This window comes from Capricornis sumatraensis, chromosome 10, assembly GCF_032405125.1.
Source record: "Capricornis sumatraensis isolate serow.1 chromosome 10, serow.2, whole genome shotgun sequence".
Classification (NCBI taxonomy): domain Eukaryota; kingdom Metazoa; phylum Chordata; class Mammalia; order Artiodactyla; family Bovidae; genus Capricornis; species Capricornis sumatraensis.
This window is the reverse complement of record NC_091078.1, coordinates 40,086,492-40,103,420: the sequence shown is the minus strand read 5'-3', so window position 1 is coordinate 40,103,420 and position 16,929 is coordinate 40,086,492. Positions and strand designations below refer to the sequence as shown.

The 16,929-nt window shown below is 44.3% G+C and overlaps 1 protein-coding gene across 1 annotated transcript in view; it reads left to right on the top strand.

Moving 5' to 3' along the window:
* The window catches only part of DISC1 (DISC1 scaffold protein), a 362,163-nt gene that overhangs the window by 330,401 nt on the left and 14,833 nt on the right, over positions 1–16,929 (top strand). Inside the window, exon 11 of the mRNA XM_068983084.1 lies at positions 3,034–3,307. Within this exon, the coding sequence (XP_068839185.1) occupies positions 3,034–3,307 (274 nt within the window). The remainder of the gene's footprint in view (positions 1–3,033; positions 3,308–16,929) is intronic.

Below are 16,929 nucleotides of genomic sequence, written 5' to 3'. Positions count from 1 at the left end.
GAGTTGGACTCTGAAGAAGGCTGAGCACCGAAGAACTGATGCTTTTCACCTGTGGTGTTGGGGAAGACTCTTGAGGGTCCCTTGGACTGCAAGGAGATCCAACCAGTCCATTCTGAAGGAGATCAACCCTGGGATTTCTTTGGAAGGAATGATGCTAAAGCTGAAGCTCCAGTACTTTGGCCACCTCATGCAAAGAGTTGACTCATTTGAAAAGACTGTGATGCTGGGAGGGATTGGGGGCAGGAGGAGAAGGGGATGACCCAGGATGAGATGGCTGGATGGCATCACGGACTCGATGGATGTGAGTCTGGGTGAACTCCGGGAGTTGGTGATGGACAGGGAGGCCTGGCGTGCTGCGATTCATGGGGTCGCAAAGAGCCGGACACGACTGAGCGACTGAACTGAACTGAACAACCTGGGAAGCCCATTCGTATAGTGATATTAATCCAGTTGACATGAGTATATTGAACAGGCTGTCCTTTACCCATTACACTGTATTTCTTATGCCTTCGTGACATATTTCCGTTCTTTTGTCTGCAACCTGTTTGTATCCTTCTATCTAATGATGTATGTGTCTTATAAGCAACATGGAATTGGATTTTGATTTTTTTTATTCTAGTCTAAAATCTTTGACTTTTAAATACTGCATCTATCTATTTATATTTAATGTAATTCCTAATATATTAGGGATGAAGAGTTCAATGTTGCCATCTTCCCTATCTATATCACATTCATTCCTATCTTTATTGCTTTCATTAAACCAATACTTTAGTATATTTTAATTTTAAAGCTGTCACATATTGGCTCATTAGTTATACGTTCTCTAAATCTCTCTGCTTTATGATTACCATAAGGAGTTCGATATGAATCCATGAGTTTTTAAAATTTAATACATTGAGCACTTTACTACTTTCTGGAAACTCAAGGACCTGAAACTATTTTCATGCCTTTCATTCCCTCTTTGTCATGTATTTTAAGTCTTCATATATTTTAGATCACCAAAGAAATCATTGCTGTTTTTTATATTACTGTCACTTAAATTTAGCCACATATTTACTCTTCCATTGTTTTCATTCCTTAATGCATGTCCTTGGGCTTTCTCGGAGGCTCAGTGATAAAGAATCACCGGCTAATGCAGAAGTTGTGGGTTCAATCCCTGGATTGGGATCGGAGAAGAAAATGGCAACCGACTCCAGCATTCTTGCCTGGAAAATCCCATGGGTAGAGGAGCCTGGCAGACTATAGTCCATGGGGTCATAAAAGATCTGGATGTGACTTAGCAACTAAATAACAACAATAATGCATGTCCTTGCTTCCAGCTGGGATCATTTCCTTTATTGTGCATATACTGCAAGGAATTCTTTCCATTTTTATTTATTTGAGGATACCTTTTTAAACTTTTATTTTTGAGTGAAATTAAAATAATCGTATAATTTATAGGATGTTACCTTTTCCCCACTGTTTTTAAGATGTTGCTTTGTTACCTCCTGGCATACATACACCATTTCTGTCACGCATGTTATGGCTTCCTTGAAGTGAATGTCTTTTTTTCCCTCCATCTGTTTTTAAGAGATCTGATCTGTCTTTGTTGTTCAGCAGTTTGACTAAGATGAACCTGGGTGTGTTTTTAAGTTTGCTTCTCCTGTCTTTGAGATTCTATCTGAATGTGTAGTTTGATGTCCCTTGTCAATTACCTGAAAATTCTCATCAATTGCTCTTCTAATATATAGCTTCTGTCTCATTTTTCCTTACTTACTTTTGTATACATCATTTATAGTTACAGGCTTTAAAATAATGATGATCCATATATTTAGGAAGATAAGAGGACATGGTGGATAATTTCAGAAGAGAACTGAAACGTAAAAAAAAAAAAAAAGTCAACAGAAATTATATAACTGATAAAATAACCAAAATTTAGAACACAAGACATTTGAAAAGCAGATTAGACACAGTGGAAGGAAAGATTAATAAGTGGAAGATAGTTGTATAGAAAGTGTTCAGTCTGAAGCTGAATGGATGATGAAAAATATGTTTTCATTTAAAATTTGGGGCTTTTGGCTTTCCATTAAAATCAAAATTTTTGTGGACATTGAGTCTACACTCCTCATAGCTTTATCTGGCCTGAGCTGATGAAAGGGCTCCCTGTAAAGGGATATGTCCTTCCTACTAGCAAGAGTACATGTCTCTCTTACTACATTCTGTTACTGAGGCAGGCTGACTGCTATTATGGTTTATATTACCCTTGCACTGCTTCACTCATTTACGTTGCCTGGATGAACATGGGTCGGTAAGGGGAAAAGGTCAGGGAGGGACAAGCTAGGCAGATGAAGTTCAGTTCAGTTCAGTCGCTCAGTCATGTCTGACTCTTTGCGACCCCATGAATCGCAGCACACCAGGCCTCCTTGTCCATCACCAACTCCCGGAGTCCACCCAGACCCATGTCCATTGAGTCGGTGATGCCATCCAGGCATCTCATCCTCTGTCGTCCCCTTCTCCTCCTGCCCTCAATCCTTCCCAGCATTAGGGTCTTTTCCAATGAGTCAACTCTTTGCATGAGGTGGCCAAAGTATTGGAGTTTCAGCTTCAATATCAGTCCATCCAGTGAACACCCAGGACTGATCTCCTTTAGGAGGGACTGGCTGAGTCTTCTTATAGTCCAAGGCAGATGAAGTAGCAGATGAAAAAGCGCTTGCCCTGAGGGAGCTGGGCAAGTCTAGGGACTCAAGTGAAGGCAGCAAGACAAGAGGGCAAACGTGAGTAGGGTTGTTGTATTGAACCACTGAGTCTTGAAAAATATTTAGGATCTCGGATATCCCTACAGACCAAGTAGCTAAGAAGGACTATACTTATTTCACTGTTACTTGATGGTATACGAATTTGGCCCCTCTGGATCTTCTGGTTGAAATAATCCATCATTATGTAAAAGTAAGTTGTTCACTCTAACTTCTTAGCCAGGTGGAAGAGCTATTGGTTTGGTATGATGAAACAGCACTGAATTAATCTTTATGCCTTTGTTTCTTCTCTGCCTTATAGCTGCAAGTGTCCGCTGCTTGAAAAAGTGTGGGAAGCTGACTTGGAAGCTTGTCGGTTGCTTATCCAGAGCTTGCAGCTCCAGGAGGCCAGGGGCAGCCTGTTTGCAGATGAGAGACAGACGGATGACTTAGGGGGAGGTACTTATACAATGGCTCTGGCCAGCCCCCCGAGGTCCCACCCTGAAGAGGAAAGGAAGACCCCTTTGCAAGCCTTTGAAGAGTGGACGGTGCACCTGACCCCCTCTCCTCACAGTGCTAGCAGTGAACAGAAAGAGGTCTGTCCATCCTCATAGGATTAAGGATTCTTACTCTGAGGGGGGCTTTGGGACCACACTCCAAATGAGAGCAGTAAATCCTGGGTGGGCTTCCCACTGAACCACCCAAACTCTTTAAAGTTTTAACAACTCCTAACATGATTTCAAAATGATGTAGAAATTTTACATAAGTTGTTTAATATATAGGAGAATGAAAAAAAACTTTTGGCATATTTAGTTCTATTTTATTCTAATTTCATGGCTCTAGTCAGAATATATAAACTAATATATAATTACCGTATATATATAGCCCACAGTCTACATATCATGTATCACATGTAGCTGTTGTCTGTATACATATTATATATGTTATCTATATTTAATTCTATATTTAGAATACATATCCTACAATATTTATTCATTAGAATCAAACAAATATATGTATATATTCCATTAACTGTTTTTGCCAAAGCAAGATCATAATGAATGTTAGAATTTGCTCTTTTCATTTAAAAAACCTAAGATATAGCCTGTGATATATGCATTAAAAATTAAAGTGTAGATTTATTCATTGTTTTACCCCAGGGCTGACCTAGATTCACAGAGATCTGAGTTCCCCACCCCTCCCCTCCCTGCTTCATCTCTCCTTTCTCTCCCTTCTCCTCGCTCACTTTCCCTTTTAGCCTTAATAAGATCCTTTCAACAAAAGGGCTCTAGGAATTTCTTTCCAGTTTTGGTGCCATGACAGGAGGCTTCAGAGCACTTTTCTGGCCAGATTCCCAGGTGTTCTGAATATTAAAAGAAAATAAAACCTTGGTGAAGCTGGAGGAGGGGTTTCCCAGGTGGTGTAGTAGTAAAGAATCCACCTGCCAGTGCAGGAGATACAAGAGACATGGGTTCGATCCCTGGGTGGGGAGGATCCCCCAGAGGAGGAAATGTCAATCCACTCCAGTGTTCTTGCCTGGAAAATTCCATTGGCAAAGGAGCCTGGCAAGCTGCAGTCCATGGGGTCACAAAGAGTTGGACATGACTGAGCGACTGAGAACGCACACCCAGATCTGGAGGAACATGTCATTCCACATCCATGTCTCACAGTTGACATTAGGTGTGCCACTGGGTCTTTGCCACTGCTCACCAGGGAACATGTCCGTGTGGGTACCCCGCCCCTGTCCTGGCTGCAGGACCCTGGTCTTTAAGAGCACACACCCTCTGATGACCTGTGCTTACAGTCAACGCCTTCTGGACTTTCCTGGATAATTGATACTTGATCATATATTTTCATTGAGCAACCTTATGAGAAAGCAAGCTGCTGTCATTCTCTGGAATCCTGCTGGCCTCACACAAGGAGCCTCTACACCGAGCTGTGGATGATCTCAACTCCTTTGTTAGCCGAGGCCCTGCAGGTGGAATCCCCTGAAAAGCCTGGCTACCTCGTTTTTGATTAGCATTGTTGAAAACTTGTGGCCTGTCTCAGTGGGCCAGCTTCGAAGAATATTCTGATGCAAGGGGCACGCTCCAGTTCTGTGTCCTTCATGTTCCATGTACTGGCCCTGCATTGCTTTCTGGGGTTTAGTCCGAGAGGAAGGTGGGCATCTTTGGAACGCTTGAGCTTCCTTTCAGAAAAGGACAAAATTATAGAAACAGAAAACTGAACAGTTGTTGCCGGGGACTGGTGCGGAGAGGTGGGGATGAGGGGTTGGTGGGGGTGGGGGGAGGGGCACCGGTCACAAACAGCAACATGAAAGCGTTGGGGCTGGGGCGGCAGTGAGACAACTACTCTGTGTCTTGAGTGTAGTAGCGGCTATGCAGCTGTGCACGTGCGCACATGCTAAGTCACGTCGATCGTGTCTGGCTTTTTGCAATGCTATGGGCTGTCGCCCTCCAGGCTCCTCTGGCCATGGGATTCTCCAGGCAAGCATACTGGAGTGGGTTTTCACGCCCTCCTCCAGGGGATCTTCCCAACATAGGGATTGAACTGCGTCTCTTCCATCTCCTGCACTGGTAGGCAGGTTCTTTACCACTTGCCTCACCTGGGACGTCTCTGCATAACTGAGTGCCTATGTCTATGTAAAATTTATAATTTTACACCAAAATTTTTACTGCATGTAATGTTACAAAAGTGACTGTAATTTAAAAAATAATACCTCCATATGTTAAAAGTGAGGCTCTCGCTGTTCGATTTGGTTGTTTGTCTCAAGGCTATTGGAAGGCAGTACAGCAGATGAGCAGAGCCGAGGCCACTGGGCTGAATAAAGACTGCGTTTCCTCATCTGTTAAAAAACAAAACAAAAAATGAGGACAATGAAAAATATCTCGTGAAAGAAGGTTGTGGAGATTTAAATAAAACAATGCATCTAAGCGTGAGTGACACATACACGGTGGAAGCAGTGTAGTTGCTGAGTCGTGTCCGACTCTTTGCAATCCCGTGGACTGCAGCCCACCAGGCTCCTCTGTCTGTGGGATTCTCCAGGCAAGAATGCTGGAGTGGGTAGCCTTCTCCCGGGGACCTTCCTGACCCAGGGATTGAAAACCTGTGTCTCCTGCATTGCAGGCAGATTCTTTACCATCTGAGCCAGCAGGGAAGCCTTGACACGTGGTACAGGCTTAACTCATAGTTGTGTGTGTGTGTGTATCACTCTTTATGGCAGTCACCACAATCTCTAAGACCTTTTTAAAATAGTATACCCTGCTTCTTTTATTGACAGAAAAGACAGCAATGAATCCGTGGAAGATATTCAAGTAAGAAAGGTTTCGTAAAGGGACAGTCTTGTTTGTATTTGGATGAAGGCTTCTAAGCTCCTGAAAGTTGGAACAATAACCAAGGGTCTCATTCAGAGGAAGGTGCTTTTGTTTTCCTGCCTTGGTCTCCAGGGACTCACTGGATTCTGGCTCCTCGTGTATTTATCCTGAGGCCATGGTGTCTGTTTGCTTGGTAGCACTGAGTTGCTTTTGCTGTGGAACTCCCTGCTGGGTCTGGCCACCCCACACTGGCTTCTCTCTTGAAACCTGGTGCCCTGAAGGCAGTTAATTACTTTCTAACCTAAATCTTCCATGAAAAATTGCTGACTTCTTCTGGAGGTCCACAGGGAGATGGATTTTCAAAGCCTTGCCTGTGCTTATCTGCCCCACGTGGGTACGTGCATTTCGGTTGCACCGGTTCTCACAAGTACTTTGTCATTAATTAGAGATTTTGCTGTGTTTAGGGTCCCACCGGGCTTCTCGGCACCATTTCCCCCATTTTACAACTGGGCCCATTAAGGCACAGTAATTTGCTCTGGGCTTTGTTACCTAGGAAGCTGGCCACAGGGTGAAGGGCCAATTTTCACTTGTGCTTCCTCGATGGTAAGAGCCCTCTTCTTTTTCAGCTTCATTACAGCTCTCCTGCAAGTGTTGCCTCAGCCTCTGGAAACAATCAGCTGCTGTTGGCCCTGCTTTATAGACATTACAGAAATTGCATGGGGGCCAGACAGAAGCTGGGGAAATCAGTGAGCCAGCTTCCTCCACTCTGAAGTTGCTCTTTTGTACTTGCTGTTCTGGCCGTTATACCTGCGTAATTCTCTTTCCTGTCTGCAGCCTGTCCTGCTGGGGTGCTTTCTGTTTTTACTACAAAGTGGGCTTCCCTTCTGCGAGTTCCCCTGGACAGCATCACTCTCCCTGCCTTTTGCCTCCGGCTGCTTCCTTTCCCAGCCAGGAGCTGCTCAAACAGGCTCAAAGAGGCTAAAAAAGGCCCAGCAGCTTTGAGCATCTCACACAGGATTTGAGTAGCCAGGGTGTTAAGATGTCTGCAGTAAAGGGCACTAGCAGTAAGATACAGGGTGACTTTATGCTGTTAGTTTCTGTTTTGTGGTTGAAGTCTAGTTGACTTACAGTTTTCGTTATTATTGTTGTGGTTGTGGTTTAGTCTCCAAGTTGTAGCTGACTCTTTGTGACACCATGGACTGTAGCCTGCCAGGCTCCTCTGTCCATGGGATTTCCCAGGCAAGAAAACTGGAGTGGGTTGCCATGCCCTCCTCCAGGGGATCTTCCTGCCCTACAGATGGAACCCAGCAGGTCTCTTGCATTGCAGTGGATTCTTCGCCATCTAACCCACCAGGGAAGCCCTTTCGTTACTATATAGGTCTCCAAAAATGATTGCCAGTGTCTCCCAATTTCATTTTATTCCATTTCACATGAAAGGAAAGCTGAAGAAACCAATATGTGGTGAAGTGTGTCCTCACCATCTTAAACTGATTTATAATTCTAGAAACATCTGTGGTGGTTGAAGGGCTTATTCTCCAGTCCTGGCAGATGCGGTTTTGCTTCTCTCTCTTTCCCATCACTTCCTGGCTCCCCTGAGCTCTCAGCAGGGCAGCAGCCTCACCAGTGAAGCAAGGTACACAGAGCAGGGCCTGAACTACATGTCCTCTTTTTTTTTAATTTGTATTTTTAATTGGAGGATAATTGCTTTACAATGTTGTAAAGCATTGTATGGTTCCTGCCCTACATCGCCATGAATCAGCCATAAGTTACATACGTCTCCTCGTCTTTGAACCTCCCTCCCACCCCACACCCCATCTCACCCCTCCACGCTGTCCCAGAGCACCTGGTTGAGCTCCCTGTGTTATGCAGCAGCTTCGCACTGGCTCTGCTTTACACGTGGCGATGCAGATGTCTCAGTGCCTCTCTCTCAACTCGCCCCACCCTCTCCTGCCTCCACTGTGTCTAGTGTGTTCTCTATGTCAGTGTCTCTATTCCTGCCCTGCAAATAGCTTCAGCAGTACCATCTTTCTACATCCCATATATATGCATTAATATGCTATAGTTGTCTTTCTTTTTTGACTTTGTATAACCGGCTCTAGCATCCACCTCACTTAGAACAGACTCAAATGCATTCTTTTTTATGTAACAGTCCATTGTATATATGTACAACTTCTTTATCCGTTCACTTGTTAATGGACATGCTCTTGGTAGCTCGTCTCACTTGAAATTTGTGAGACAACCCCCAGGGTAGAATGCTTACTTAATCGTTAGCTACTTTTTCTCTTTCTGTCTAAGGCCTTTGAGGAGAAAGCAGAAAACTTGGCAATTTAGTATTTTGTGTTGCAAACCCAACCTCCTTACCTCCAAGAGGAGAGCAGTAGAAGCAATTAGGTTGCCATGAGGATTGGTAATTGATTGATTGATTTAAAAGCCAGAGAATTGTAAAAAATGATATATGTGCATTGAAATTTTTAAGTTTATCTACTAATTTTTACTACTTATAAGAACAAGGCTTGGCACACGTTTGTACAGGTTTTCCTGACTGGGTTTTCCCATGGCTCTTCTTGCAGAAACCTCACCAATAATGCATCAACAAATTTCCAGTTAGTGTTTCTTTAAAGAGGCCTGGAAATTTCTAGAACACTTACAAAACAGTCCTCAGTCCCTCCCTGCTTAAATATTATTGAGTTTTCCCAAGGTTTGCAACATGGTTTAGATGGAGACAGGAACTCCTCTTCCTTCCCACTAATATTTCATTGCTTTACATAGTATTTATTTAAATTATGTCATTAGAATTTTAAGTACGGCTGGCACCAAAAGGTTTAGAAGAAACTCTGTCAGTAGGATGGGAAGTTGGCAGGCTGACCGGCACCACCCTGGCCCTGGCCTTGGCCCCTGGCTTCAGGGGAGGGCGCCGAGCCCCAGACACCTTTCAGGTGGGAGGAGGGGGCTTCTAGGCCACCATTTAACTGGTTCCTGCCGCTTCTCTCAGTTAATTGATGTTATCGGCCTGCCAGCCTCCTGCCCAAGGAGAGGAAGTGGATGCCTCTGATCTGCCCGCTCTCCCTGCTTTTGGAAAATTACGGAACCACTCTCTTCGCTCCAGGGCCTAACTGTGGCGCCTCTTCTACTAATTAAAAATAGTTCTGTGCTTCTGAGGAAAACTACCTCGGGGCCTACGGAGCCTCCTTCACCTTGGAAATTCCTTGTCACTGACTGATGAACACTTGAGCGGTTGAGAGAGGCCGGTCACAGGCTGGGTGGTGAGGACGGTTACGCTTGTACACAGTTTCCTTTGAGAAACTGAGAGATTTTGAATCCAGGCTTTTACATCTCTGCAAAGTGTACTAATGCTCTGTTCAAAGCAGTGATTCTAGTCGTCTCATAGTTGCATAACCCACAGAAAAACACTTAGAAATTCAAAACAATTTTAATCTAAGATGAACACAAATGGAAGCTGGCATTTGAGTCTGAGCTTGTAGTTCAGTACTTCTTAGCGACAGGCGGCTGGCAGGGCTTCCCAGGTGACGCAGTTGGTAAAGAACCCACCTGCCAATGCAGGAGACACAGGCTTGATTCCCTGGTTGGGAAGATCCCCTGGAGAAGGAAATGGCAACCCACTCCAGTATTCTTACCTGGGAAATCCCATGGACAACGGAGCCTGGAAGGTTACAGTCCATGGAGTCCCAAAGGGTTGGACATGACCAAGCACGCACGTACACGCACACACACGCAGGACACATCCCCTGAAAGGCAATCCCCCCACAGGCGTTCTGTCTTCATTTTCTCATGCAGAAGGACCTTAGAGGTTATGCTGCCGTCACCAGAATCTGAAGTCTTGTGTTAAACAGATTGTTTAGGTATTCACTGATGCTATCAATCTCATTTACAAATAGATTTTTCCTCCAAAGGTTCCAGTACAGTTTGGCCTTATGCAACATTGGTGTGCCAAAGGAAGCAGACCAGAGTAGGAAATAGGGCTTTCTAAAGCTTGCCTTTCATGGGAACTAGAAACCACAGGCCAGTGAACATACATGAATTACCAGGCCACTTCTTCTTTCAGCCATATCTTTTGTTCTATTAATGGTTCTATTTGGAACTCATTTCTTAGTGTCTTCTTTGAAATAAGCATGCAGATTTGTCATTTCGTTGCTTTAGTTGCTAAGTCGTGTCCGACTCTTTGCGACCCCGTGGACTATAGCCCACCAGGCTCCTCTGTCCATGGGATTCTCCAGGCAAGAATACTGGAGTGGGTTGCCATTTCCTTCTCCAGGGAATATTCCCCCGACTCAGTGTGCAGATACTTGAAGACAATTAATTGACGATTTAGCTCTTTCTGACCTGCTGCTGCTGCTGCTAAGTTGCTTCATTCGTGTCCGACTCTGTGCGATCCCATAGACGGCAGCCCACCAGGCTCCCCCGTCCCCGGGATTCTCCAGGCAAGAATACTGGAGTGGGTTTCCATTTCCTTCTCCAGTGCATGAAAGTGAAAAGTGAAAGTGAAGTCACTTAGTCGTGTCCGACTCTTAGTGACCCCATGGACTGCAGCCTACCAGGCTCCTCCATCCATGGGATTTTCCAGGCAAGTGTCCTGGGGTGGGGTGCCATTGCCTTCTCCGTTGTTCTGACCTAAAGACAGACATCTAAATATTTCAGATGCTTTCCTTACCACCAACAATATCTGGATGCTTTTAAAAGAAATACCCACTTGCTCAGGGTGTAACCATATAGTCTGTATGTTTGGGTGAATACATGTGTCTTATGGAGTAGTAACGATGTACCGTTAGTGACATACCATGAGCCTCTCTGCTTGTTGGCATTACATAACAACTGCAGAACTCAGCATTTATGTGAAAACACGAATACTTACAAAATCGATTTCAAATAGATTGTGAAAGATATCCTTTGTGGTATTGGACAGCAGTTCGAGGTAAATATTCTTTACGTGAACAATAGAAAAAGGAAAACCATATAGCATTTCTGGAATGTATTTGCCAAGCTTGTATTTTGGAAAACAGCCCAAAGGAACATATTTAAGGCTGTGATTTTAATACTGAACTAAGGAAATGCTTTAATGCATCAGCTAAGCTCATGGATGGTGGTAATCACATCTGGTTTACCTCAAGCTATAGGAGAGGGGATGAAACTTAAGAACGGAACAAACATCATGAGGCTCAAGATCCATCTTGGTTTGTAAGGATGCATGTGGGCAGTGCAGGATTTTTAATTGATTCTGAAACATAAGTACTGCTGTGGCTCAGCAGTCCATAAATGCAGATACTCTGTTACCTGTCCTTTCTTTGTGATGTAGCCTGTGACTTTCACTGCAGGAATTAGATATTTTTATGGGTAGGCCTCTATTGCTATTGCCTTATTACATGCCAAGGAAAGTAGGGATCTGAGTAGGCTGGTAGGGCAGAGAGGGGGCTGTCCAAGTCAGAGGCCTCCCCTGTTAGCACAGGTCCTGGCCACGAACTGTGGGAAATATTGATGGCTAATTTTTCCTTTTTTTTTAAATTGAAGTATAGCTGATTTAAAATGTTTCAGTTAATGGGTAACACTACTGTGTGTAAAACAGATGGCTAGTGGGAAGGTGCTGAATAACACAGGGAGCTCAGGTCAGTGCTCTGTGATGACCTAAAGGGGTGGGATAGGGGTGCATGGGAAGGAGGCTCAAGAGGGAGGGGATATACGTATACATATGTATAATTCATGTTTTTATACAGCAGAAACTAACATAACATTGTAAAACAATTATAGGCCAATTTTAAAAAGCGATTCCATTAGATACATATGTTTTTTTCAGATTCTTTTCCATTATAAATTATGACAAGATATTGAATATGGTCCCCTGTGCTATGCATTAGGTCCTTATTGTGCATCTTATATATAGTAGTGTATATATGTTAATCCCAAAGTGAAAGTAAAAGTCACTCAGTCGTGTCTGACTGTTTGCGACCCCATGGTCTATATAGTCCATGGGATTCTCCAGGCCAGAATACTAGAGTGGGTAGCCTTTCCCTTCTCCAGGGGATCTTCCCAACTCAGGGATTGAACCCAGGTCTCTCCCATTGCAGGCGGATTCTTTACCAGCTGAGCCACAAGGGAAGCCCTGTTAATCCGAAACACCTCATTTATTCCTTTCTCTTTCCCCTTTTGTAACCGTAAGTCTGTTCTCTATGTCTGTGAGTCTGTTTTGTGCAGAAGTTCATTGGCATCTTCTTTTAGGTTCCAGATATAAGTGATGTCATAAGGTATTTGTCTTTGGCTTACTTCACTTGGTATGATAATCTCTAGGTCCATCCATGTTTCTGCAAATGGCATTACGTCATTCTTTCTCGTGGCTGAGTAGTGCCCCATTACATATGTAATGGAATATATATATGTGCTCACGTGTTCTTTGTCCATTCATTCATACTGATGAGTTCCTTAAGCACATCGCCCAGCGTAATGTGTTTCTCACATGGGATATAGTCCTGAAGGGTACTTGTTGATTTCCTCAGCTTAATTTTTAAATCACAGCAAGGCTTCTTACCTCAGTTATCAGGTTTATCTTGTCCTGCTACTTGTTATCATTTCAGACATCATACTGCCTTGCCCTTTAGAACTACTTTTGTCAGCGTTTTAAAACATCAGCTATTTCAATGTTCTTTATCCAGTGACTTAACCCAAGGTGGAGCCAGTCTGCTCAAGTCTGCAGCAGGTCACTGCTGATGAATAACATTTCTGAAAGCATATGCTCTGTTAGGTGTGGCAGTCTTGCATAAGGAAAGTTGGCTGCTACAGCAGTACTTACCTAACTAACAATGTAACCTAAACAGTTTCTATTCCAAATACATTTATTCAGGAAATAATGTGTGTATATATGTGTGTGTATGTGTGTGTGTGTGTGTGTGTGTGTGATACATATGATTCTCTCATCACTTTAGATGTAGCCAGATGAAATGTTACCAGATACTTGTTCTTATCAAAGCAATTATTGTTATAATATAATTTAATCCTTACCCTTTTTTTTTTAGTACTTTTTATGAAGACCATTTTGAAAGTCTTTATTGAATTTGTTACAATATTGTTTCTGTTTTATGTTTTGGCTTTTGGCTATGAGGCATGTGGGATCTTAGGTTCCCGAAAAGGGGTTGAACCTGCACCCGCTGCATTGGAAGGCAAAGTCTTAACCACTAGACCTCCAGGGAAGTCCCCCCTTCCCTTTCAATATGAGCTCTAGTTTTAAAACTTTAAATATTTATATCTTCCAAATTTCATAGGCAAGGACATAGTCTTCTTTATGGGAAAATCACTAAGTAATAAAGTCCTTGGAGAGCCTGACCATGGAGTCTGTGAGTGTGGTTTTCAGCAGTGTGTGGGGTGCAGGCATCAGCTCAGGCTAGCAACTGAATGCATTTTTGGATCCAAGTATAAACCTTTCTAGATAAATGTTTTTAGAAAGTCATTTTAATGAGAAAATCCTGCCCAACAAAGGAAATCCTTCTTTCTGTTTTAAATCATGCTTCTCCAGTTTAGTGAGTAGGACAGAAATTTGACATCAGCCCTAATTCAACACAGCTGGAAATTTCTGCCTGAATACTCAAGTCTACGGGTTTTGATCATGAGGTGAGTTACGCAAATTCTCTTTGAAATATTGCCTGACCAAGTTAGGGCTACCGAATCAGACATGTGTGGAAGGGCAGGAGGGAAGATTTAGGGCTCTTCTCGAGGCTGATAAAAGGCAAGTGTGTGTGGGAGGGCGGGGACAGACACACAAGACCCGCTCGCTGCCCTAGAGGCAGGAGATCATCCCAGGCTAGCTGCTCTTGGCTGCATCCAGGGGAGGGACTGAGTCTAGAGACATCTCACACACTTGGTGGTGAGAGGCGGCCTTGGCCACGGCAGGCTGAGAAACCGCATGGCTTCCTCAAGACCTGCCAAAAAAGAAGTCTCCATTCCTTGCTTCAACAAATGTGTCCTGAGCATCTTTTGAGAGCTAGGCAAGTTGCATTGGAATTCCAGGGATGGCAGGACCCCATTCTACCCCCATCTAGTTGGAGAGATAGGCAGGTGCATACATGTGAGAGAAGTTCTGTCCATGGTACAGGAGGAACACCCCAGCCTGGAGTTGAGTGGTAAGAGATTCAGCGATTCAGGAGCATGCCTGGAGAAGTGGGGTCTGCAGGGCTTCCAAGAGGAGAGAGGGCATCCGCCAGGCAGAGAAGGGAAAAACTCAGTAAGAGGCCCTATTCCTGCGATAGATTTTTTCATTCTGGCCTGTGGTGAAAATAGGTACTCCTAGGGCTAAATGATGGAATAAATGTGTAGAAAGAAAAAAATAATAATTTGAATGGCTGAAAAGACTGCCTGATGGGACAAATTACTAGAGAGTTTTCAAAGCCACTTTGAAATGCCAAACAACCTGTACTTTATCTGTTCAGAATTGCAAATACTACAGAGCTCCATTTCAGCCAGGAATACCAATGATTTTGTAGTAGGGGCTATTTTAATTTTCAAGTATCAGTCATATAGTCATGTAACATTTTTTGGGCCACTTTTAATTTAATAACTAAGTGGGAGCAAATGTTACCAATTTCACACTGAGAGGAGCCCAGTGCATGAAGAACTACTGAATGTGGTTCAGAAAATGTTCACTGGGAATCTGGCAAGGAGATGGGAAAGATGGGCAGTTAAGGCTCTCAAATCCTGGAGGGGTAGTGGTAAAGAATGCGGGTTCCATCCCTAGGTCAGCAAGTCCCTTGGAGTAGGAAATGGAAACCCACTCCAGTATTCATGCCTGGAAAATTCTATGGAGAGAGGAGCCTGGCCAGCTACAGTCCATGGGGTCACAAAGAATCAGGTATGACTGAGCAACTGAACACGCAGATAAATGTTCTTATTCAGAAAGGAAAACTGGCCATCCTTCCCATGTGACTCACCTGCTGTCCTCTGCCTCCAGCCTTGGGTTTCATGGCCTTGGAGACCAAAGGTCCCTCGCTCACCACTGCATCCCAGATTGTCCTGGTTGCCATCATCACCAACATCTAGGTGATGTGTATGCAAGTCATGGAGGGGGTACCTCTTTGGGTGAGGCTGAGCCCTCAGGGAAACAGAACAGATTTTGCCAAGCTTTGAGGGAGGAAGGAAGAAAAGAGACAGCTTCTGGTGCTGTTTGCTTCTCTGAGTCTTTCTGTCATCACCTGTAGCCCCCTCAATCCTGCCATGGGTCAGCCCTGCACAAACCCCTTTCTGTGTCCCTCACCCCACCTCCTTGCATCATGGTTAAGTCCAGATCCAGAGGAAAGAGCTGGCTAGATGTGGGAAGACCTCTGTCTTGGACCCCAACCCACCACTTTCTCTTTGTGTGACCTTCAGCAAGTCACAAGACTCTTAGAGATGATTCTGATGTGTGTATAAGGAGGAACTGAATTAGATGAGACTTAAGTTCCTAAGCCCACCAGCTCCAATTCTCTCTGCTTAGGCATGAAGATACTTGGGGAAGCACCTGTGACATTCTTAGCAGCCCTGACTGTGGTGGCCCTTTGTACATGCTTGCATGTGATGTCCTGGGAAACAGGCAAGAGTGAAAATGAGGGACTCCACTTTCTTGCAGGTACATCCCAAGCTGGGGCCTCAGGAGCAGTGCACTGCTTAAAGAATGCACTTGTTTTGGGTTAAAGAGAAATGCCAGCATTGCCAAAGAGCTGTTGAAAGACAACTGCTTTGAAAAAATGTTCCCTTTCTGTTAAGACTAACCAGCAAACAAAAGCCCTTCTATGGCTCCTATTTCCTTTACCTTTTTATTTGATTTTTTTATCGATTATTATGATAATCACTATATAATATTGTGTTGGTTTCTGCCATACATGAATGTGAATCAGCCACAGTAAGGAAGCAGAGAAGGCGATGGCACCCCACTCCAGTACTCTTGCCTGGAAAATCCCATGGATGGAGGAGCCTGGTGGGCTGCAGTCCATGGGGTCACGAAGAGTCAGACGCGACTGAGTGACTTCACTTTCACTTTTCACTTTCATGCATTGGAGAAGGAAATGGCAACCCACTCCAGTATTCTTGCCTGGAGGATCCCAGGGACGGGGGAGCCTGGCGGGCTGCCGTCTATGGGGTCGCACAAAGTCAGACACGACTGAAGCGACTTAGCAGCAGCAGCAGCAGCAAGGAAGACAAGAGACAGCTTCTGGTGCTGTTTGCTTCTCTGATTTCTTTCTTTCATCACTTTGTAGACCTCTCAGTCCTGCCCTAGATCAACCCTACCCAAATCCCTTTTGGTGTCCCTCCCTATTCCATCACAGGTTAGGCAAATACTATGGGTAAAATTAGAGACTAGAGTAAAGTTGACAGTGAAGCCCGCTGCTCTCCTGCCAGGGGACCTCTGTATAGTGAGCCTAAAAACCAATGCCTTAAAAAGGACGTACTTGAGAAAAGTGTTCTCAAAGCAAGAGAGACATAGTGGTAACAGGCCTGATGCCTCCCGCCAACACCGTGCCACCCTGGGCCAGTAGAGCACACGCACACTTATGTTCCGAGGAGGAGGTAATCCTTGGGGATTTACATAGGATGGCGATTTTGTTCTTCATCCTAGGCAGTGAGTGTGTCCCCAGGGGGGCTGAGATCTAGAGACAGGAATCCATTCATCTAGTACACTTCTGCCTCTCAGAGGAAGCATCTTGCTGTACCATATCCACTAAAGAGTCATTTCCCCAAAGCTAGAGGGAAGCAAGCTCCCATTGGTTACATCCTGAGCAAATAATCCTATTCAGACTATGCACCTGCATATTTGACCAGAATTCGGGGATCTGGGGACCAGTGGCCAACAGCAGTGACCACTCATTGCGATCTTTTTCTTACTCTTCTCAGGCTCATGGCTCCAGTTCCCAGCACAGCTGGGTGCTCCCTTCCCT